Consider the following 21893-nt stretch of genomic DNA (forward strand, 5'->3'; position numbering starts at 1 on the left):
AAAGATGAGGACGGGCCAACAAAGGAACGATAGAAGTGATGAGAGACGAGGATGAGATAAGGGATATCAGATGAGGCAGACTGCCAGACCCAGTGACCACTTTTGCATTGTTTGTTTGTCGCTCGGCACATGAGGTCATCGCCGACGATCTGAACTCGGACTTCGCGTCTCCAATATCCTTTGTTCGTTACACGTTAACTCAACGTGCATGGCCCTGAGAGGTCCTTGCTGGTTTGCATCACAGTAGCTCTTACTGTGCTTGCAGGCGAATTACTCTTACCCGGTCTTAGCACCATCTCATTGTCCTTGCGCCTCCGATTCGTCCGCTTTCAATTGTGTCATTGCTGTATGAGGGAGGAGAAAAGCTCCTACAACCAGGAGCGGAGGCCCTATATCCATGACTGACGGACGGGCTGACAGTGCCTCGGAGTCTCTGTCCCGAAGGAGACCCAATTTCTCCACGCGGGCGGCTGAAGAAGACGTTTCTAGGTTGGATCCGAGCGAATCTGCCAATGCATCTCCCGAAGAAAGTAGCAAGTTCCTCCACGGGAGGATGAATTCCTCCTCACATTCGCACGAGCCTCCGCACTTCCATCACCGCTCATCCGAAAGCCGACAACAATCCCAACAGAACGTCATAGATAATGTTGCTCGTTGGTGGAGTGGGCAGGGGAGTGACGGAAAGCATGAACTCCCTAGGGAGAGATTAAATGCCAATCGCTCGCCCCCTGGGCCCTTCAGAGAGGGTCAGAAGGAGAGAGATAGCCAGAAAGACCGTACGCTTGACAATCCTGATAAGCTTGGGACATTTTCTGGCGTCTTTGTGCCGACCACCTTGAACGTCCTTAGTATCCTGATGTTCCTTCGCTTTGGCTTCATCCTTGGCCAAGCTGGGTTATTAGGGATGTTAGGTATGGCGCCCTTCAATCATCACCCACACAAGCCAATTGGGGTCTGACAGAGAGTAGGTTTACTGGTCGCTTCGTACACGATCAATCTCGTAACGACTATGTCTCTATCCGCTATTGCAACCAACGGAACAGTACGAGGAGGTGGAGCATACTATCTTATATCTCGATCGCTAGGTCCTGAGTTTGGTGGATCTATAGGGATAGTGTTCTACCTGGGTTATGTGTTGAATACCGGTATGAATGCCGTCGGTCTTGTTGACTGTTTCACACAGAACTTCGGGTCTGAGTCTGGTACTTGGGGCAATTTCCTTAGAGAAGGCTTCTGGTGGCAATACCTCTGGGGAACTGTCATCCTCATCATGTGTACCGCGATATGCTTAGCGGGAAGTTCTATATTCTCCAGAGCTAGCAACGGGTTGCTTATCATTCTCCTCATCGCGACTTTCAGCATACCAGTCTCTGCCGTATTCATGAAGCCATTCAGCATCCCAAAGGTTGGGGTAGAATTCACAGGATTGCGGCTTCAGACGCTGCTAGAAAATCTCAAACCCAGGCTTACCAAAGGCGCTGCTGGCAGCCAAATACGTGGACGGGAGAATTTCCAGGACCTATTCGGGATCCTGTTCCCTGCTACTGGTGGTATATTCGCGTAGGTACGTTTCCTAGAACTTAAGAACACCAAGCTCACGTACCAACAGCGGCGCGAGCATGTCTGGTGACCTTAAGAACCCGAGCAAATCGATTCCCAAGGGAACTCTGTGTGGGCTAGTCTTGACATTCATCACCTATGCTATTGTAATTCTTGCCATGGCTGCTTCGATCACCCGGGAATCATTTTACAAAAATGCAAACGTTGTTCAAGTGGTATGTAATGATTACATGGATTGAACAGCGTGCGTCGCTCACTAAGTACAGGCAAATCTTTCCGGGGCAGTTATACTCATGGGAGAATTCGCGACAAGTTTTTTCTCTGCTCTTATGGGAGTGATTGGCTCAGCAAAACTGCTTCAGGCGGTTGCGCGAGACGGCTTGCTTCCTGGTCTAAGTTTTTTCGGCAAGGGTACCAGGAAGACCGATGAGCCCGTTAACGCAATCATCGTCACTTACATGGTTGCACAACTCACTATGCTTTTTGACATCAACCAAATTGCGTCCTTCGTTACAATGACCTATCTGATGACCTTTCTCGTGACGAATCTCGCCTGCTTCCTCCTAAAGATCGGGTCTGCTCCCAACTTTCGTCCGTCTTTTCACTACTTCAACTGGAAAACCGCAGCGACAGGCACCTTGGTATGCGGAGCAAGCATGTTCTTCGTTGACGGGATCTATGCCACAGGCTGCGTAGGTGTACTGATGATGCTATTCCTGCTAATCCACTACACCTCGCCTCCTAAGTCCTGGGGTGATGTCAGCCAAAGTCTGATCTATCACCAAGTGCGAAAATATCTGCTTCGGCTTCGCCAGGAGCATGTTAAGTTCTGGCGGCCTCAGATTCTGTTGTTCGTCAACGATCTCAGCGAGCAGTCTAAGATGATCTCATTCTGTAACTCTCTGAAGAAAGGAGGGTTGTTTGTGCTGGGCCATGTGCTCGTGACAGATGACTTCACCACCGCTGTGCCGGAGGCACGACGGCAGCAGACTGCATGGACCAAGTTCGTTGAGAACTCCCGAGTGAAGGCCTTTGTCAATATTACAGTCTCTCCCACTGCTGAATGGGGTGTCCGTAATGTCACACTAAGTGCTGGACTGGGAGGTATGAGACCAAACATAGTCGTGATTGATCAATTCCGCGAAGGCAAATCCTTGGTTGAGAGACCATCCCTCTCAGGTCGGAGGGAATCGGGTGGAAGACGCATATCTCGCGAACTGGTGCCTGTGATATCGGAAGACGGTTCGCAGGAGCCACCAATGTCAACCAAGACATATGTGACCATCCTAGAAGATCTGCTCTTCAAGCTGCGTATGAATGTTGCTGTGGCGAAGGGATTTGAGGATCTCGAGCTTCCTGGACCACACGGACAGCACAGAAAGAAGTACATTGACCTCTGGCCGATACAGATGAGCGCAGAGCTCGGTGCAGACAGTGAAAGCAAGAAGAATGTTCTAACCACGAACTTTGACACCTACACCCTCATCTTACAATTAGGGTGTATCCTCAACACTGTACCGTCGTGGAAAAAGACGTACAAGCTTCGAGTGGCTGTTTTCGTTGAGTACGAAACCGACGTTGAGGACGAAAGAGGAAGGGTCGAAGCGCTTCTCGAGAAGCTAAGGATAGAGGCCGAGGTCTTGGTTTTCTGGCTGGCATGCGGTGATCTTAAAACCTACCGTATCATCGTGAACGGCGACATCTCACCGGAGACCGAGGATGCGGAGCCCCGAGTCCATGAAGCTTTACGGAACGAAGAATGGTGGCAGGATATACAGAAATCTAGGAGTGAGCATGAAGCTCAGCAGCGAGCTGAAGTGGGTGCTATCAAAAGGGCAGACGAGCGGGTTCCTAGTTGGCCCATGCAAAGCCCCGAAAGTGCTCACAAGCCACTACAACCTTTAGCCGGTGGGCTGAGGAAATTGGTGGAGTCATCCAAGCGCCGGCGATCAATTTCGAGCTTCAGAGGGCTTGGAAGTGTCAGCTTAGGCATGCAAACCCATCGCTTGCTGGATGCTTTTGTTGACTACGACAGCAGCGAGAGCAGCACAGGTGAGAGCAGTGACGAAGGGGAGTTTCCGCCTTACCTGGATGAGGAAGACGACGAAGAAGAAAACGGCCAGGAAGCCGAACACAGGATCCAGAGTCCTCAATCAGAACCGACAGGATCTTCTAAGGCAAAACAGAAGGTTACCGAAGACGTTGCACCGGATCAGGCAGTTCCGTCAATCATTATGACATGCGAAGATGGGACATCCCCCAAGACACAGTCAAGTCCATCCCGGCCAAAATTTAACCGGTCGCCGTCCAGCAGCCGATTCAGCTCATCGCCAATCCCTGAAGCCCGTGTCAACACAGAAGAGGGCGCGGGCCCTTCAATCATGTTCGCTCCTAGTGCATCTCCTCCACGCACATCTAACCGGATTGAATCCATTTATACACGACGCTCTTCTTCAGGGCCATCTGTCCCCAAAACCGCGTCTGGATATCCAAGGCAGGCATCAGTTCCATTATCATTCAATGATCTCCCTAGTCGGGCGCAGCACTTGATCTTGAATGAGCTGATGAACCAGCACAGTGATGATACAGCTGTCCTATTCACAACTTTGCCATCGCCGTCCGAAGGCACTGCACAGAGCGAGGCAGCAAGTGCCTCGTACCTGAGTGACTTGACGGTCTTCTGGCAGGGATTGCCGCCATGTCTGCTAGTTCATAGTAACAGCATGACTGTGACGATGAATCTATAGCGTAAAGCATGAACATAAAATGGGGAGCAAGGCATTGCACATTTTCGCTAAGCCATAGTATATACGACTACTGGTACATTGACTGTTCATAGCATATGCATATGTTAATAATGACCTGAAGATATTGTCCTTCTCCATGAATGAACCCATACTACTATCATGTCACCGAGCCTAGTAGTACTGGTAGGCTTCAATAAACGATGGTTTGACCCATCCCAACTGTGTCACCCATAAACGCCCACTCCTCGCTTTTACCTTATCAGTACACTCAAATATTCCCAAGGATAGGCCTACGCCTGCAGGAGACAATCAAGCAGTCTTGCCAATGCAACTTCTATAGAGATACCAAGGACCAGAGGCCGTAGACGTAAGGATACCAGCAAGCATGTTCTCCCATCCTCTTTCCAGTTGGCCCACTCTTTGGTCCCATCCGTTTTCAGCAAGAATGCCGTTCATCTAAGCGTGTGTTTATCAGCTTCCGACGATTTCCAAGGCATAATAGAACATAAAATTTATATATATGTTTCAATGCTAAATAATCTATGAAAGTAACATGATGTAATGTATACACAAAAGACATGTCCATTCATTCAAACTGGCACACATCCTATAGTGCTACTAAACAGTAGTGGCTTTCCCAATCTAAGTAGTATATTTGAAGAAGCCATTGCCGGATTTGACACCCAGGTCACCCCGTTCGATCATCTCTCGTAGGTATTTGCGCGGCGCATTAGGGATTCCCATCCTCACTTTGGCGTAATGTTCCTCGACGGCGAGAATCACATCCAGTCCAGCAATGTCCATCAGCTCACAGGGCCCGCGGGGCGTGTTCAGCACACACTTGTAGATTTGGTCCACCTCCTCGGGCGTAGCGATGCCCTCTTCTAAGACCAGGAGTGTCTCGCGCTTGATGGCGGCCCAGATGCTATACATGATTAGCATGTATACCCGTGTTCCATATAACGTGATTGGCGAGATACCGGTTGAAGGTGTAGCCTGTTGAGGACTTGCGGACGTGGAAGGGTTGGAATCCATGGTCATGGGTTTCCTTCATAAGGAGAGGGATGATGTCGGGTCGGGTTTGGCTGGAGCCCATGATTTCGATCGCTGAAGCGTGGTGAGTTAGCACATTGAAAAAGCTCTTCTTGCTAGTATTAGATCTGGTCTTCCTTACCTGTTGTCTCGGGTGGCCAGACTTGAAAAATTAATAGTCAGTGTTGCTGCTCATGAGATAGTTCTTGGTAGGTATTGGACTTACAGGAATGCAGGTTGACAAAACGATCATCTGCTTTGAGGGATAGTCCATGAAGGATGTCTGTAATGGAATAGCTGCTCGAGTTTGACGCGATGATTGTCTGGGAGTGCGATCTACTGTCGAGGTCCAGCATCACGGACCGCTTGTATTCCAGGTCCTCTGGGACACACTGACAGGGTTTAGCAAGGGTGTATCAGTGGTTGCTAGTCCTTTCCTACCTCAATAGCGAGCCAAGAGTCGCGGAGCGCTGGGTCCAGATCGTCGACAGTGAGACTGGATATTTTGCCTTCCTTCCCAGCTGGATCTGAGGCTCTTAGCCTTTGTATGGTGGCTAATGCCAGATTTAGCTGGGCAGGGCTTTTGTCGACAAGGTAGACTGGTCTCCCTTGTCGAGACCACTGTTATCGATACTAGTTAAACCAAGCTCTGGTTCAAAATTGGAGGCTCAGACATACCATGTATGCAAGGCGCGAGCCTTGAGTGCCTGCACCGAGCAGAGTAACAGCGTTGAGAAGTTTAGACATTTGCTGAATTGACTTCGTAAGGGAGTTGAGTTATCTTGCGATTCGAATCTGAGGCACATGGCTGCAGGCAATCCCTGGTTTATATAGACAGAGGCTCATCACTAAAACGCTGTTCCGTCGAACTGTTTTATTCGCTCACTGATGTCAATGCGATTTTTGACCGTCCGTTCCTGTTAATACCCTGATCTGTACAACAGCACAGGTTTGATTTAGGATTTACTTGGTTCCAGATAGATATTTCTTGCTCATTTCAGGAACTGCCTTTGATTCGGGGACTTTACCGCAATGTCTTTTGGTCTTGTCCCATAAACATGTAGTCTTTCTATTCATGGCAATTTGGGGAGCAAAGCATTGATGATCGACCTGGCTCAGAGTTCGGCGCTTATCTTCTGCATAATGCGGCATTTGAGCTTGAGTGACTAGCCAATTGACACTTTCAGTGGCAATCTGCCGCATGTAGTCTGTAACGCCTAATCGAGATCTCGTTGAAGAACGTTTCTAGTGGTCGGGGTATGAGGCCGGTGAGGCCGGTGGCTGGTTCCTGGCTGACAGTCTGCATTCTGTTTGGTCAGGTCCTTGTATATTTTTCCGGGGAAGGAAACGTCAAATGTCAGAGCAAGGAAGTATAAAGTCTATCGGAATGATGTAGACATGTAACAGATCGTTTCAGCCTATGTTAACCGGCTCTTTCTTGGCTTGGAACCTAGAAACTAAAAGTTCTGTGGCGAACGATATGTCTCTACTCTGCTTCCAACCAATATCTTGAAGACTGGCAAGTCTTCGAACAGAAGCTCAATGAATTTGTATGAGTAACGGCATGGTGCTGATCATCTACCCGAAGAAATGTTCAATACCATCCTGTTCCTTGGGAAGGAATCTTGGTTTTGATGTGAGCTCAGGATGATACAGTGGTTTTCAGGCCCCTTTGAGACAGGGCCCTATCATGCCATGAGACGATCATGCAATTCTTCAGATGAAGATCGCAACCACTAAATAGTCGATTTTGATCCTCAAATGCTGCCAGACTCCGCATCAAAAGGATCGAGGCTCTGAGCCTGCTGGGAGTAGTTAATTGAGTGCTGTGTCTGTCGTTCTAATGTCATAAAAATGACATCGTTCCTCGACCCATTAGGTGAGAGAGCGCTATTGTGTATTTGACGCCTGTCTTGTGTACTCATTTTTCTTGGACAGGAAGTGTGCAGTGACTCGTACACGGTACTATATTATGATGACAGTCAACAGTTATGATGGGTCAGTAAGAATGACTGAAGCCAAAGAATCATAGAATCATGTTGATTATCATTTTCTATGAAGAAGGTTAATATTGTGCAGATGATATGTGGTCTAGTTTGAAAGTTGATGAAAGCCCAGCATGTTGCACGAGGAGCGAATGGCATGTGGTGGGCCAGTTTGCAACTGCATTTTGGCAGTGGCCCCATCTGCATCTGGAATCATCTGACTGCCATCCATTGCATAGCACCGTTCCCCTGGCCTGGTGCAACACGGTAAAGGGACTAACACTCTCATGCCCGGAACAACATTATCACAAGTTGCTGTTTCTTTTCCTTAACATTTGGATATGACTATGAAAAATGATTCCAAGCATTGTCAACCCAGCTGCTTGAATTGGCTAGAAGGGTGGTTTTGATAGACTCCAATATTGATCATGAAGATTAACCTATATCAAGACTACAACTGTCTGAAAGACGAGCTCCCTTCAGATTGCTTACTACGATCATACTAAGCGCAGAATACTCCCTAGAGCTGGAGTTGATAAAGCAAGGATCAACGCCCGAGAATGGATTATGTTACTCAATCGGAAGCGAGAGATGCATCAGAGGAACAGTTGATACCAGACAATGTCAGCCCAACTCAGGTGGCCTTTAGCAGGTGTGTAGGCATCAATTGCTGCAGTGAGTGGCCATTCACACCCGGGCTCTTATTTTTACCAAGCTGATATGCCGTGGAAGGTTCAGACTGACGTGTTTGCCCGCGAGCTGGAGATGCAATTTGGAACAGATATACTCCGGAAGCCGTCTCCGATGAGTGCCTCGTCTTATGACTACTGGAATCATCCAGTCAGAGCTCACACCCGAGAGGTTAGACGGAATATATACTCGGCTGAATGGGAGAATTCGCCAACCTAGGCGAAACCGGTTGCAAAGGGCGTCGTGCTCGGTATACCCGACCAATGTAGCATCAAGGTAGCAATGAGTGGACACCCCATGCTTTGGGCTAGCTACCTACGCACCGACCTCAGGAGGATTGCGTCTGGATGACGCCGTGTTACGACCTTGCTACAAAAGCTGGAAGGAGAAAGGTGATTTGCTTGCTCGGGGGGAGGGCAGAGAGCACGAAAGAGTGCAGCAGGTGGCAGTGAGGGTAATCAGACTCAGGGCTACCGTGTAGAATCTAGACCACGAAGAAATGGGCGCTGCAAGGCGATAGGATTAAACGCAGGCCAGAAGAAGCAATTGTCAGATGGCCGCCCGTCCAACGGTGACTAATGCACAATTGGGGCCTGGTGATTGGCTGCCACCCCGGCTTCCCCTTCTAGCATCCAGCGATCCCTGCCTCGCGCCGTCCGATCAACTGCCCCGGCGATTCGTGTTCTCAATCTCTCTTGCTTCTTCGGTTTTCACGCATGCTGACTTGGGCGCCTCTTTGCGGCCCTTTTTTCTCTCATTAATTCTCTCTCCCCCCGCGACTCTGAGTCTCTCTCTTCTCGCCATGCTCATCGTCCAACTCTCCTAACGCTTAGCCTTCCCGACCTTCAGCCCCCCCGAATCCATCGCAACCCCCTAAGTTACGTATCCTTTCCATTCGCTTCAGTAATGCACCACGGGCGAGTACGTCGCAAGAACGGCAGTCTCAGAGCCTCCAAAGCTGGCCAGCGTCGCAACATGTCCCATTTGATACCCGATCATGCCCCTCCACCTCAGTCTAAAACCGTCACCGTTAGCGACGATAGTCCTGATACCTCCGACGCCGCCTCGAACACTTCAGCGACCACCGTTATCACCAACACTTCTAGCATCCCTGCCACCTCTCCCACCAACGGGGTCGATTCCGTAAAAAGAGCCATGGCCCGCAAGGCTTCGTCGCCGATGGCGCCCCCTTTCATGGTGTCCGCGCCGGGAAAGGTCATCGTCTTCGGAGAACATGCCGTCGTGCACGGCAAGGCTGCCATGGCCGCCGCAATCTCTCTTCGCTCCTACTTTCTCGTAACCACCCTGTCCAAATCGCAGCGCACCATCACCTTAAATCTCAGAGACATGGATTTCAACCACACCTGGAACATTGACGATCTGCCCTGGGACCTCTTCAAGCAGCCCTCCAAGAAGAAATACTATTACGACCTAGTGACCAGCCTCGACCAAGAATTGTACGACTCTTTAAAACCGTGTGTTGAAGATATATCACCTAAGGCATCCGAGGAAATACGGAAGAAACACAAAGGGTCGGCGCTGGCGTTTCTGTACCTATTTTGCTCCTTGGGCTCACCCCAGCACCCAGGAGCTATATATACTTTGCGCTCAACTATCCCCATGGGTGCAGGTCTTGGAAGCAGCGCCAGTGTCTGCACTTGTTTCAGTGCTGCGTTGCTACTTCAGATTCGTACTCTAGCAGGCCCCCATGATGACCAACCCCCGGATGAAGCGGAGTTACAGATCGAGCGTATCAACCGGTGGGCTTTTGTCGGAGAATTATGTATACACGGAAACCCAAGTGGTGTGGACAACACGGTCTCTACCGGCGGCAAGGCCGTGATTTTCAGGAGAGAGGACTACTCGAAGCCCCCCAAAGTCATACCGTTACCGAACTTCCCGGAATTGCCGCTCCTGCTCGTTGACACACGACAGAGCCGCTCGACGGCGGTTGAAGTTGCCAAAGTTGGGAAGCTCAAGAAGGAACATCCAGTCGTCACCGAATCGATCCTCGATGCCATCGACAAGGTCACTGTGTCTGCGCAAGATGCGATCCAGGGGGTGGATGGCGATAGCATCGACAAGGAGACTCTTGAACATATCGGAACGCTGGTTCGTGTCAATCACGGTTTCCTAGTTTCCCTGGGGGTATCTCATCCGCGACTGGAGCGAATCCGGGAACTGGTCGACTTTGCCAATATCGGTTGGACAAAGTTGACCGGTGCAGGCGGCGGTGGTTGTGCAATCACACTCCTGCGCCCAGATGCTAGCGCGGACGCGCTCCGTGAGCTGGAGGGCAAGCTCGCTGCAGAAAATTTCTCAAAGTATGAGACAACCTTGGGTGGAGACGGTATTGGAGTCCTCTGGCCAGCGGTGCTACACAATGGCACCAACGAAGAGGGTGGCGAAGAGATCGACCAGCAGAAGTTTGAGAACGCCGACGGACCAGAAGGCATTGAGCGTCTTGTTGGCGTCGGCGTTCAAGAACGTCGGGAAGGCTGGAAGTTCTGGAAACGAGCTGTCTGAAGTCAACTTTCCCTCACCCTCTCTCATTTCATCCTGCTTGAACCTTTTACGATCATTTCCCCTTACGTCCGAGCTTGGTGTTAGGGCATTGCACGATTGCATATTTATTTGTTTAATCGACCTTCAATTCCCCTTTCTTCTGTTATGGCTTCACTATACTTACTACCTTCCCTTCTGTGTATAATAATTCCTTCCAGATTTCTTGACACGCCTCTTATCTAACTACGGAATATAGTATTCCTTATCCATACACAATTTATTGATCTATCTTTCTTTTCTTGTCTTATTTTTTCCATTATCACCAATATGGGTTCCCTCACTTTTCTTTTTCTTCAGATTCTCTTCAGATGCTGCATTAGGGACCCCTGCTTCAGTGAAAAACTTATGTCTGCATTTTTATGGGTTATGTTGTATCTAAGTGATGTAGCGATGCGAATGTCAAGTCAAGAAGTGTATTGAGCCTTTATATGTAGTATGCTTGGATTCAATGTTCCTAGGAATGAAAACACAATACTACTACTGTACTACTACCGAATCTTCTCAGGGATTGCCAATTTTTGATAGTACTAAGAGTACGAAGCAAGTATGAGTATTTCACCCAAAGGAACAACCTAGATACTAGTACTGATACTATGAAACGCTAAATATACACCCCTAGCAATATGAACAAAGCACCTAGAAAAGAAAATATTATATCCTTTCAAGTTCATCATTCATTACAATTCCCAGCTGGTACTCGAAGCAAACATGAGGAAGAAACGAAAGACTACCCCATCGTTGTCTCCCAGCCCTTTTCTATCATCACATCCATCCAATAAACGCCCGGTTCCCCGGCATCCATGCGCCGCCAAACCTCCCGCACCAGCTGCAGACAGACGCTAATGGGCTTGGGAGGGAGCACGTGCAGATACGAGGTGAGCCGGCCAAGGATGAATCGACGGGTTTGCGAGACCTCGATGGCGTGGGAGGAGATGCTTGGGCCGTTGCTGCTGTCCAGAGTGGCATCTAGTGGGGGCAGGCGGGGAAGACGGAGCTCGCTGCTCGAGGCTACGAGGAGGAAGGGCTGGAGACATCTGGTGCGGGACTCAAGGGGAATGGTTTTCAGGCGGGAGAGAGTGGTGAGGGCGAACTCGGTCAGCCAGGTATCGTAGTAAGTGTCGGATTCAGAGCCTGAATGTGCGGCGGTGGTGGTTGGATCGGCAGGGTCGGTGGGTTTGGGGGGCGGACATGAAGGGTCGCAGTACCAGGGTGTACTACTGCCCATTGGAGGAGAGAGGAACGGATCCTGCATGGCTGAATCTGGAGCCTGTGGGTTTGGAGAAGGCCGTTGTGTGGGTAGTCGTCGGCGAAGAAGATCGGGAAAGACCCGGTATAATTGCATTAGACCGGTACAGCGATATACTTCGGCCATTGTAAGAAGATGCCAGACCGGGGTTTCGTCGTCACCTGGGCTGATGATTTCGGCTTCGGCTGGGTGTGCTAGACCCAAAAGTCGTTCTTCTAGCTCGGTTGCTTTTGCCATGGCGCGCTGGGCTCGTGCAATATCTGAGTGTGAGGTGAAGCAGCGGGAGCGAATCCGTCTCCGCTCTCGACGTATAAGCCTTCCTACTTCTTGGACTGTATGCTGGGTGTCGCGCGCTATGCCTGTCCATGGATGAGGAACGCGTTGTAGGACGAGCGATTCACCTGTTGTGGCGGCCGCGGATCCTGGCAAGACCGCCGAATCATCTGCCACAAAGGACAGGAGCATCTCCCAATAGACCAAAGCCTCTTCGAAGAATTGATGGTTGTTGCTACGGCCTGGCACTGGTGGCCCGGCGTGTTTGGCGTCCAGATGATTTCGTAGCAGGTTGAAAAAGGAAATGCCAAGGTCCTTGGGGTCGTGCCAGCTGGCCGTTTGGCCAAGCATGAGCAACGCTAGGAGTGACTTGTCGTCCAGAGTAGATTCCTTTGTGATGATGTCAACTGCCTCATCACGCATTTTCCGGCCTAGTGGTCCGAACTGGGGAAAGTCGTGGACGAGGGTTGCGGCCGCCATGCTCTGCATGGTTCGACACATGGCCAATGACGAGCCCCATAGTCGGGATACCGTCGACCGGAATGGGTTCATTTGACTGTCATAGCTGGAGAACAAGGCCGCCACCTCTTTAAAGTAGTACTCCACGAGAGTCCACGAAGGGTTGTTGAGGGGCTGCGGGATCGAGGTGAAGTCCCGCTGTGATGGCCTCGAGCCAGGTGGAGGGTACTGGCGTACTAAAGTTGAAGGCGAAAAGCCAGAAAAGATGTGAGGTTCATCTTGCAGAATCGGTGCGGCCAAAGAGAACAGCCCGAATGGATCATCTGCATTAGTTCCCGGTGTTTCGAAGTTCAATGCCGGGTTATTTTGGCTAGCCGCTGATGCCGATGCTGGAGAATGGAGGTCTGCCAGTTCCGGTAGCGAGCCTGACTGCTGTAAGTCCCATAAGTTGTCACATATACCGCTTGGTCCGCCCAATTCCAGACTCCGCGGATTGGCCGGGTCGTCGGAAGTGGTGAAGTTTAGGCTGTCATTGTCCGTGGCCAACGACTGTGTCAGTGGGTCAACATAGTCGGCAGGGCTGGTAGTCAGATTTTTGGGATCGGAACATTGATTCGGGATGGTGCGAGAATCACTGGGAATATCGCCAGTGGAATCTTTGTTCGACTCCCCGGGGGCCTGCGGCGGATACTTGGTGACCCAGCGCAGAGACTGGACGTACCCAGGGCAATTGACACCCAGGCGGGTGCATCGACTACAATGAGGTCGTTCTTCCCCGCATTTTACCTGTTGAATGGCGGAGCATCAAATTAATGTTTGGGGCCACATGGGGCGGGACTATGTAGCCACCGCTCAAAAGATACTCAACTCACTCGTTTGCTCTTGCACCGGGCACATCCATTACGAGACTTTTTGACACGACGCATTATCGGTCCGAGGTGGGCTCATGGTAAGTTGAGGATAAAGAAAGCGAACAGGTGGATATGGCAGAGGATGAGGAGACGATGGCCATGTCAAGTTGGAGAATGCGGGGGACACTTTGCCTGGCCTTATCGCGGGCCAATGAACTGTGCCCGGGGACTTTTTATCCTCTTCGGGAAACGCACGTTGCCTTTATGAATCATTGTGGACAATAACTGAGATTTCTGCATTGGCTGCTTGGAAAATGCACCGGCGACCGCCACTGATAGTGGCTCAGGAAAAGACCCGGGGTCAAGTAGTGGTTGTTGTACCAGATGAACATGGAGGAATGGCGACGGAATGATGGAAAACAATGGCAGACTGGCTAGAACAATCACCCAAAATGGCTGTCCGCCTTGATATTGTTCTGTGGATGCCTCAGGCAATGATACCCCACCCGCACGGAGAGTCGCTCAATTTGGCGCATATCAATCCATCCACTTGAATATCTTCCCCGTTTGCTATATCACGCAGTCCTCTTTGCACGTCGGAGAGTAAGCCCGACAATTAATAGCATAGAAACGTGTCTATTACAGACTCGACCTGCTCCGTTGCGACCAAGTAATTTACTTAAGCTTGGGTTTTGATTCTCCGGATTTTACCGGACGTCATTCACTACCACGTCGGGATATCGGACGAGGGTCTAAATTGTGTTGTCCCAGACACATCAGGGTGCAAGCCGGTTGAATACTTCAGCTCACCTATACATCAAATTGACGGGAGGGTCTCCTTGGATGTGTATAGCGTGAACCGCCGTACCCCTGACCAGTTGTTATACTGTTTACTAGCCGCTATATCTAGAAAGTATTTACTTTCAAACTGAAATATGGAAGGAAAATACGCATCTGATCCCGAGTGGGCATCTATACAGCCAATTCCGCTGAACGATGGCTCCGAATCAGGAGCTCAGCCCTTGGCTACCATTGCCTATCCTTCGGACTATCTTGAGGCCACATCGTATCTACGAGCGGTCATGGCGGCCAACGAAATGTCGGAAAGGGCCTTGAAGTTGACTGAAGACATTATCTCGATGAACCCGGCACACTATACCGTATGGTAAGTAAGACCTGACCGGCCCGCGTATGATACCGTTGGGACTGGAAGCTGACTAGAACTATCAGGATTTACCGAGCCAAGATCCTGTTTGCTTTGGGCAAAGATCTCAAAGACGAGCTGGAATGGCTCAACGGTGTTTCACTCAAGTATCTCAAGAACTATCAGATATGGTATGGCAAATTATCCCTTTCATCCCACTTCCAGCGACGCAACTAACAATTACCAGGCACCATCGTCAAGTTCTCATGTCACGCACAGATCACTTCCCAAGCCCACCGGCTAAGGAGCCAGACTTCCTCATGGAAATGTTTGCCCAAGACTCCAAAAACTACCATGTTTGGACCTACCGTCACTGGTACGTCCGCCACTTCAAGCTCTGGGATGCCCCGCGGGAAATCCAGGACGTGGAGGCCCTCATTGCATCGGATGTCCGCAACAACTCCGCTTGGAACCACCGCTTCATGCTCCGGTTTGGCCCGCGCGATAACGAGCCAGATGCTGGAATGCCCAATAGCGGCGGAGACCCTTCGGAGAAGGGCCGACTAGCCGTTGTCGATGAAGACGTTGTCGACGCTGAGCTGCAGTACGCTAAATCTAAGATTGTCCGGGCGCCCGAGAATCGTAGCCCGTGGTCATATGCGCGGGGTGTATTGCGTGCCGCGGGTCGGCCTCTTTCGGAATGGAAGGAATTTGCTGGCAAGTTCGTCGTCGATAAGGAAGATGGTGGCGTTGAGGTCAAGAGTAGCCATGCTGTTGAATGGCTGGCTGATGTGTTCGTTGCGGAAAGCGAACCGACATCAGAACAGGAAGCTGTCCGTATGCTTACCTTGCTGAAGGAGAAGTATGATCCCATTCGATCTAACTACTGGGATTATCGCATTCGGACGATTACCAGTGCAGCCGTTCCTGCTACAGCATGAAGACATTATCATTATTGTATATTGCGAGCGAGAAGTCCAAGGAGAATAATCTGTTAGAGTGATTTATGACAGTTATTCCAGATTATCAGAAAAAAAAGTTTGCCAATAACAGCTAATATTATATCATATATCAAACAACAAGCACGCTGTGTCATACATCATTAACCTGTATAGTGAGACCCATGCAACCCAAGTTTTCACAAGAACAAAGAAAACCAAGAGATACACCACAACCCATAGAAAAGATAGCCATGAAATCTAAACAATCACTCTCAAGCCCACCCCTCAGCCAACATCTTCCTCCACTCTGCCGCCATATCAATGGTAACATTACTACCACCGCAAACAATGATAACCACCCGACTGTCTTCATTCAAGTCCGGCACCAACTCCTTCAACTTAGACTGCAAACCCCCAGCAGAGGCCGACAGCGACGGCGAAGAAACCGGACCATCATCCTCATTCTCCCCAGCAGACAACCGATCATCCCCATAGCCTTCATCCTTACTCACATACCCAGCATCCATGTCCCTCTTCCTCTTCTGACCCGCAACCACCATCTTCGAAGAAGAAGATGAAGAAGCACAACTAGCTCCCCCAACCGCAGCCTCCACACAAACACCACAAGCCAACTCAACCAACAACCTCTCATCATCCACAAGCCTCAACACGCCCCTAGCGGCCTCCGCATCCGAAAACACCGCACTATGCACCTTCACGCCCGGCGGCGGCTGCACCGCATACTGAAACGTCCTCTCAGAGACCTTAATAGCCCCCAACGACGTAGCCTGCGACGTGATCTTCGGCAACGAGACGAGCTCGTTACTCTCCAGCGCCGTAGCCAGAGAATCTGTGCCCTTGGTCTCAACAGCTACAAGATGAACAGGCTTCGAAGCACCATCATCAGCAGCAGCAGCAGCAGCAGCAGAAGACATCTTAGCCTTAGCCCTATGCCTCTCAATGCCCATAACCAATCCATTCAACAACCCCCCACCGCCAACACTACAAACAATAGCATCAACCGGCAACGCACGACCAGCATGCACTTCCTCCTCTTCCTCCCCGGCAGGCGGCGGGATCTGCTCCACCAGTTCATCAATGATAGTGCTGTTCCCTTGCCAGATGGGCTCGTTGTCGAATGGATGCAGGGCGATCTTCACAACGTCATCAATACCTTCGCTCTCTTCACCATCAGTGTTCTTGTTCTTCATCACAACATCCTTCATGTACTGTCCCGCCTCCGAGAATGTCTCTCCGTACTGAATCACATCCGCTGCTCCTGCATTCCGCAGCTTCTGCACCATCAGCGGCTTCGTCGATACAGGTACCACTACCGTGCAGGGGTACCCCAGGCTCCGGGCCGCGCAGACGGCAGCTAGGCCGGCGTTGCCACCGGAGGAAGCGTAGAAGTGCACGGGACGGTGGTGGTTCTCGGGCTTGAGGAGGTGTGAGAGAATTTGGTTGCCCATGGCACGGGACTTGAAGGAGCCGCTAGGTTGGATGTTTTCGAGTTTCAGGAAAATTCTACATCCTGCGGCGCGGGAGAGGGTTGTGGATTCAACGAGAGGGGTCGGGTTCCAGGGGGTTTTGTAGGTTGGAGGCGTGGTGGGAGGGAGGATGCTGCCCATTGTGATGGTCTGTTGGTTTTTGGGTTCCCTTCGGGATGTGGTGGTGGTGTGTTCAATTGGTGGAGATGATGATGACGATGATTGTTAAGATGATGATAGGGATGTTATAAGGAAGGGTAGATAGTAGTATAGTTAAGATATGATATGATCTGTCAGTTGTTGGGATGAGAGGTTGTTGTTTTCAATAAATAGTAGGAGGTAAGAGGAGAGGAGACAAGATTAGGTATAAGATGATAAATGTATACTACAATCGAAAAGAGAAAGAAAACCCCTAGAATATGATACAGACCTCATATACTCCCCCCATGATATAGCGCTGAAACCCATAGTTCGTGATATACAACACGGACGCTTTCCGATATAGTCCGCCCCAGTTTGCCGCGGGAAACCTACACACAAGAGTTTCCCGCCCCGAGTCTATCTATCAGGAATTCGACCAACCCTTCGCCCAGTCGGCACCCTTTTCCCGTTGATAAACTCGCGCATATTCTGCTCCAGTTATCGCCATACCATGACATAACACAAACCTTCTCTCCACCCCTGCATGCGTGTGAATGACGGTCTGGGACCCAGAGCCGTCCATAACGCAGTCCAATTCAAGCAGCAAACGGCAAAGCCAAACCCGCTCGATTTCCACAGTCTCCTCCACCAGGCGGAGACCCGTGCTTAATTGTGCGTGTTCTGGCTGACCGAACGTTCCAATCTAGTGTCCATGATTGGATCCCAGCCCATTCCTGTTATCAAATGGAAAGGACAGCCACATTAACTTTCCACGATAAGAGGGGGAAATAGAATACTCTTCTTCGCATCCACTCCGTAGTCTGCGTCGGAGCCGTACGTCGCCGCCGCATAGTTCCTTTTGGCCGGGTCCGTTTTGTCTACATGGAACATGTCCAGAAGCTCGTTGGCCTTGGTGGGCATGACAGGCTGCAGGAGGATCCCGGCCATTCGCAGGGATTCAGCAACATTGAAAATCGATCGCTGGCGGTCGTTCGGACTCTTCCATGGCTCTGCGTGATGGAAGTATTTGTTGGTCTGGGTGGACCGGGTTAGAACAAGTCTGGAAATCATCACCGATCATAGGGTGGGTCTATCTTTATCTCTTACCTGATCGATTAGGGTAGTGATTTCTTGCAGGGCAGCACGGGGATTCAGATTCTCCATTTGCTCTGCTACTCTCTTGGGCACATCTTTGAGCATTGTTTCGTACGCCTCATCGGCCGGAGTCGCTGGTGGAAGTCGGCCGCACGTGCCATTCTCGATGTAAGTCCGAAGATTACCCTTGGCACAGCCAATTGCCCGATGCGCAAGGTTTCCAAGCCCCTTCTGCAGTAGCTTCTGATAGTCGCGGATGATGTACGCATTATCGTAGTCGGCGTCGCCCACCAATGCACCTTGGTGGATAAGGAAGAAACGCATGGAATCCACTCCGAAGCGGTTGATGGCAAAGAAGGGGTTCACCACATTACCCGTAGACTTCGACATCTTCTCACGGTTCATAGTCCAGTGTCCATGAACGAGTACATTGCGGGGAAGAGGGAGGTCGAGAGCCATAAGGAATGCGGGCCAGTATACGCAGTGAAAGCTGTTGCACGGTTAGTCATGGGGTCGCGTACATGGCAAGCTTGAAGGCAAATACGCACCGAACAATGTCCTTACCGACCACATGTACATCCGCAGGCCAACCAAGGCGGCTTCCTTGACCGGGTGCAAACGGGTAGCCTGCCTTGGTCAAGTAGTTGACAAGCGCATCTAGCCAGACATAGACGGTCTGTGTGTTGTCGCCGGGAACCGGAATACCCCAGGTCAGCCGCTCCGCAGGCCTAGAGATTGACAAATCTTGAAGGCCCTCCGAAACAGACTTGACGACATTGGTTGTATACATCGTTGGGGTAATAAATCCAGTTTTGTATAGATCGAGCAAACGCTCCTGGAAAGCTGACAGACGGAAATGGTAGTTGGTTTCCGACGACCACTCCACCTCCTTTCCTGTCTCAATGGAGACCTGTCTGGGTGAGCTTCAATCGTTTTGGCAGGTGGTTTTGCGTGCAGCTTACCATCTTCGTGTGTCCAGTCTCAGGGTCCAGCGACTTTTGTACTTGCGTCTGAGGGTAAAATGTCTCATCGCTAACCGAGTACCAGCCTTCATGCTTCGCGGTGTAGACATATCCCCGGTGCTCCAACACTTCCTATACACATGTCAGCCTTGAGCTATGCGCGTGGACGCATCTCCTAGCCACATACCCAAAAATACTGAACAGCTTCCTTGTGCGCAGGTTCGGTCGTCCGTATGAAGTAGTTGTAGTCCATATCCGCGGCATTTGCTAAAGCCTAAACTTGGAGGTTAGAGTCGACCTCAGATCAAAACCTGACAAGCAGTGATTGTTGCCTACCTCAAACGTCTTATAATTCATGTCGCAGAACGCCTGCGTATCCATCTCTGCAGCCAACGCGGCCTGCTGGATCTATACAGAATTAGCACAATACTGTGCTAAACAGTAATAACTGGCCCATACCTTCATGCCATGTTCGTCCGTTCCGGTCAGCAATTGTGCATCAGCGTCTCCGATGAGTGTCCGCCATCTCTTGATGACATCGGCAAGGACCATAGTATACAGATGACCGACATGAGGGGCTACATAAGCCAAGACATTAGCAGTGAACGAAAAAGCACAGTCAAAATATCCGAAGAGGTCATACCGGCGTTGACATAGAAAATGGGAGTCGTGACATAGTACGGCTTCTTAGAAGCGCTTTCCGAGGCCGCCGTTGCGAATTGACGCGGACGGATCGTTGTCACTGGGCGGGCAGTTGTGCGGGGAACGCATCTCCAAGATGGGCGACTGCAGGCCAGAAATTGGCCGGCCCAAGAAGCGGCGCGAAAACCTGCCCTCGAGATAGCCATTGGCGTGGGACTGCAGAAGGGAGCAACGATGGTTTATTCCAGGCGGCGTTTTCGTCGGAGCTCGATCATCATCTCCGGGTGGTCCAAGCTTCCGTGCCTTTTTTCTGCCGTCCGATGACTGCTCCTCTTCTCCGCGATCGCGCATTCTTTACATAGCATCTACCTCGTTCCCACTATTCAACCACCATATTATAACTCGTTCTTGGACAACTCAGGGGTTTTCAAGAATCTGGGGCTCGCGACATTAGGGTCTATATACAGTCCCTTGGCTTGGTTACCGAATTTGTTGTTGGAATCCATAAAAAACAGTCTCGAATCACAATGGCTCCTCCTTCAGAAGACACATTGACAAAGGTTTCTACGGATGGTATGTCGATTTGCAAGCGGCATCTTGCCTGAAAATTCTAACTTAGATCAATCTGCAGCGGCAACCGACTTTGTCCAGTCCTTCTACCCTGCCCTCGAGAACAACCGTTCCACGATAGCCTCGTTCTACAGCCAGCCTACGGCCATGATCCTTTTCAACGGAAACGCTGTCGCCGATGGAGCCGCTGTCCAAGAGATTTTCGTCAACCAAATGTCCCCGACGCATTATGAGGTGCAGTCTGTCGATTGCCAGATTATCAACAAGGCGTATCCGACACCTACATCCACTGGAGTGAAGCTCCCCACTGAAACGACTGTCAAGGACATGTCTATCTTGGTGGTCGTTAGCGGCTATGTGCGCTTTGGAGAGTCCAGAGATCTGCCGCAACGAGGCTTCAGCGAGACTTTTGTGCTGGTGCCGAATCCATCCGCCGACGGGCCCAAGGGAAAGCGCAAGCGAGAATGGCTTATCCAAACCCAGAACTTCCGACTCGTCGTATGAAGGATCAACACCGAACTTTATTTGATGGAAGAGGACGCCTTCTACTATGCCTTTGACGAAAATTACTAGAATTGCTATTGCGGTGTGATGACATGATAAACACATTATGCGCTATGATCCAACCACGCGATTACACATTTTGAGCCGCAGAAGAAAACGGAAAGAAATCCAAGGAAATACCCCATGACACGCCAAGCGAAGACTCCCGAAACAAAGCGACCGCTATCTCATCACTGGGCCGCAGATCTTCGCGGTACACGCATATTTGCTTTGATGCGCTCGAGTAACTCGTCACGCGATGCGCTTTCGCTGGGCAAAAGGCCCCTCTTGGAGTGACAGTTAGAAAACATTGCTCTTTTTGGCGACATTGACTGTTTTGTTTACGATGGAAGAAGAAAACATACAACTCGAAGCCATGTCCGCATTTCATCTGCAGTCCAGTTTTCCGGATCTTTTAGACGTCAGTTTGGTATACCTACAACCACAGAAGAATTCGATCCCGTGCCTCCAGTTGGGTCAGCTTCAGCCGGGAACATATCGCCACCCCAGATGGCCCAAGCGGCCGCTGCAGTCACCATGCCGGCAAACCCTGACAAAGTTAGATCGGACTTTCCGTCAACAATATTCAGCTCAGAAGGATATACCTAGAAATAGGTTCTGAGACCTTATTAGCTTACGGACGCCGTGTCTGGGGTTGGATGTATAGTACCTTGGAGTTTAATGCGCGATCCAAAGGCGTCGGCATTTTGTTCTGGACTAGAGTTCGCCTGCTGTGTATACACGAGAAAAGTATTGCTAGTAGTCACAAAGGCGAAAGGAGGCGATGATATCTGTCAAAAAGAACAACAAGCTTGTTGCCAGATATCCCAGTAGATATAAGACGGAGGGTGGCTAAAACACTATAGATAGATGTCGATCCCCCGTAATCCGTAGGCAGCCGCCTTATCGGTGCACCGCCACATATATAATTGCGGGACATCCCGCCACGACGTGGCACTG

The 21893-nt window shown here is 50.4% G+C and overlaps 9 protein-coding genes across 9 annotated transcripts; 4 read left to right on the top strand and 5 right to left on the bottom strand.

The window, feature by feature from the left end:
* Window positions 1-397: 397 nt before the first annotated feature.
* Window positions 398-4307, top strand: AtWU_02737 (putative cation chloride cotransporter; the record flags this gene model as incomplete). The annotated part of the gene is made up of 4 exons (XM_035497850.1): window positions 398-911; window positions 969-1560; window positions 1610-1775; window positions 1827-4307. The coding sequence occupies 4 exons, from the start codon at window positions 398-400 to the stop codon at window positions 4305-4307; spliced, it is 3753 nt and encodes a 1250-aa protein (XP_035353743.1).
* A 642-nt stretch (window positions 4308-4949) lies between these two features.
* On the bottom strand, window positions 4950-6086 carry AtWU_02738 (3-hydroxyacyl-CoA dehydrogenase family protein; the record flags this gene model as incomplete). The annotated part of the gene is made up of 6 exons (XM_035497851.1): window positions 4950-5232; window positions 5288-5414; window positions 5482-5502; window positions 5566-5731; window positions 5781-5960; window positions 6018-6086. The coding sequence occupies 6 exons, from the start codon at window positions 6084-6086 to the stop codon at window positions 4950-4952; spliced, it is 846 nt and encodes a 281-aa protein (XP_035353744.1).
* A 2834-nt stretch (window positions 6087-8920) lies between these two features.
* Window positions 8921-10540, top strand: erg12 (mevalonate kinase; the record flags this gene model as incomplete). The annotated part of the gene is made up of 1 exon (XM_035497852.1): window positions 8921-10540. One exon carries the CDS (start codon window positions 8921-8923, stop codon window positions 10538-10540), a length of 1620 nt encoding a protein of 539 aa, XP_035353745.1.
* A 766-nt stretch (window positions 10541-11306) lies between these two features.
* On the bottom strand, window positions 11307-13483 carry AtWU_02740 (uncharacterized protein; the record flags this gene model as incomplete). The annotated part of the gene is made up of 2 exons (XM_035497853.1): window positions 11307-13343; window positions 13430-13483. The coding sequence occupies 2 exons, from the start codon at window positions 13481-13483 to the stop codon at window positions 11307-11309; spliced, it is 2091 nt and encodes a 696-aa protein (XP_035353746.1).
* An 860-nt stretch (window positions 13484-14343) lies between these two features.
* Window positions 14344-15493, top strand: ramB (bifunctional protein farnesyltransferase/protein geranylgeranyltransferase; the record flags this gene model as incomplete). The annotated part of the gene is made up of 3 exons (XM_035497854.1): window positions 14344-14573; window positions 14639-14743; window positions 14800-15493. The coding sequence occupies 3 exons, from the start codon at window positions 14344-14346 to the stop codon at window positions 15491-15493; spliced, it is 1029 nt and encodes a 342-aa protein (XP_035353747.1).
* Window positions 15494-15765: 272 nt separating this feature from the next.
* Window positions 15766-17121, bottom strand: AtWU_02742 (putative L-serine dehydratase; the record flags this gene model as incomplete). The annotated part of the gene is made up of 1 exon (XM_035497855.1): window positions 15766-17121. One exon carries the CDS (start codon window positions 17119-17121, stop codon window positions 15766-15768), a length of 1356 nt encoding a protein of 451 aa, XP_035353748.1.
* A 762-nt stretch (window positions 17122-17883) lies between these two features.
* Window positions 17884-20026, bottom strand: AtWU_02743 (methionine--tRNA ligase MSM1; the record flags this gene model as incomplete). The annotated part of the gene is made up of 8 exons (XM_035497856.1): window positions 17884-18156; window positions 18229-18706; window positions 18765-19126; window positions 19179-19310; window positions 19366-19452; window positions 19515-19586; window positions 19638-19756; window positions 19822-20026. The coding sequence occupies 8 exons, from the start codon at window positions 20024-20026 to the stop codon at window positions 17884-17886; spliced, it is 1728 nt and encodes a 575-aa protein (XP_035353749.1).
* A 321-nt stretch (window positions 20027-20347) lies between these two features.
* Window positions 20348-20894, top strand: AtWU_02744 (putative nuclear transport factor 2 domain protein; the record flags this gene model as incomplete). The annotated part of the gene is made up of 2 exons (XM_035497857.1): window positions 20348-20393; window positions 20452-20894. 2 exons carry the CDS (start codon window positions 20348-20350, stop codon window positions 20892-20894), a joined length of 489 nt encoding a protein of 162 aa, XP_035353750.1.
* A 230-nt stretch (window positions 20895-21124) lies between these two features.
* Window positions 21125-21639, bottom strand: AtWU_02745 (Ish1 domain-containing protein; the record flags this gene model as incomplete). The annotated part of the gene is made up of 5 exons (XM_035497858.1): window positions 21125-21220; window positions 21299-21345; window positions 21400-21483; window positions 21539-21551; window positions 21604-21639. 5 exons carry the CDS (start codon window positions 21637-21639, stop codon window positions 21125-21127), a joined length of 276 nt encoding a protein of 91 aa, XP_035353751.1.
* Window positions 21640-21893: the final 254 nt, after the last annotated feature.

The sequence above is a fragment of the Aspergillus tubingensis genome (assembly GCF_013340325.1).
Source record: "Aspergillus tubingensis WU-2223L DNA, scaffold_4, whole genome shotgun sequence".
In the NCBI taxonomy this organism is placed as follows: Eukaryota; Fungi; Ascomycota; class Eurotiomycetes; order Eurotiales; family Aspergillaceae; genus Aspergillus; species Aspergillus tubingensis.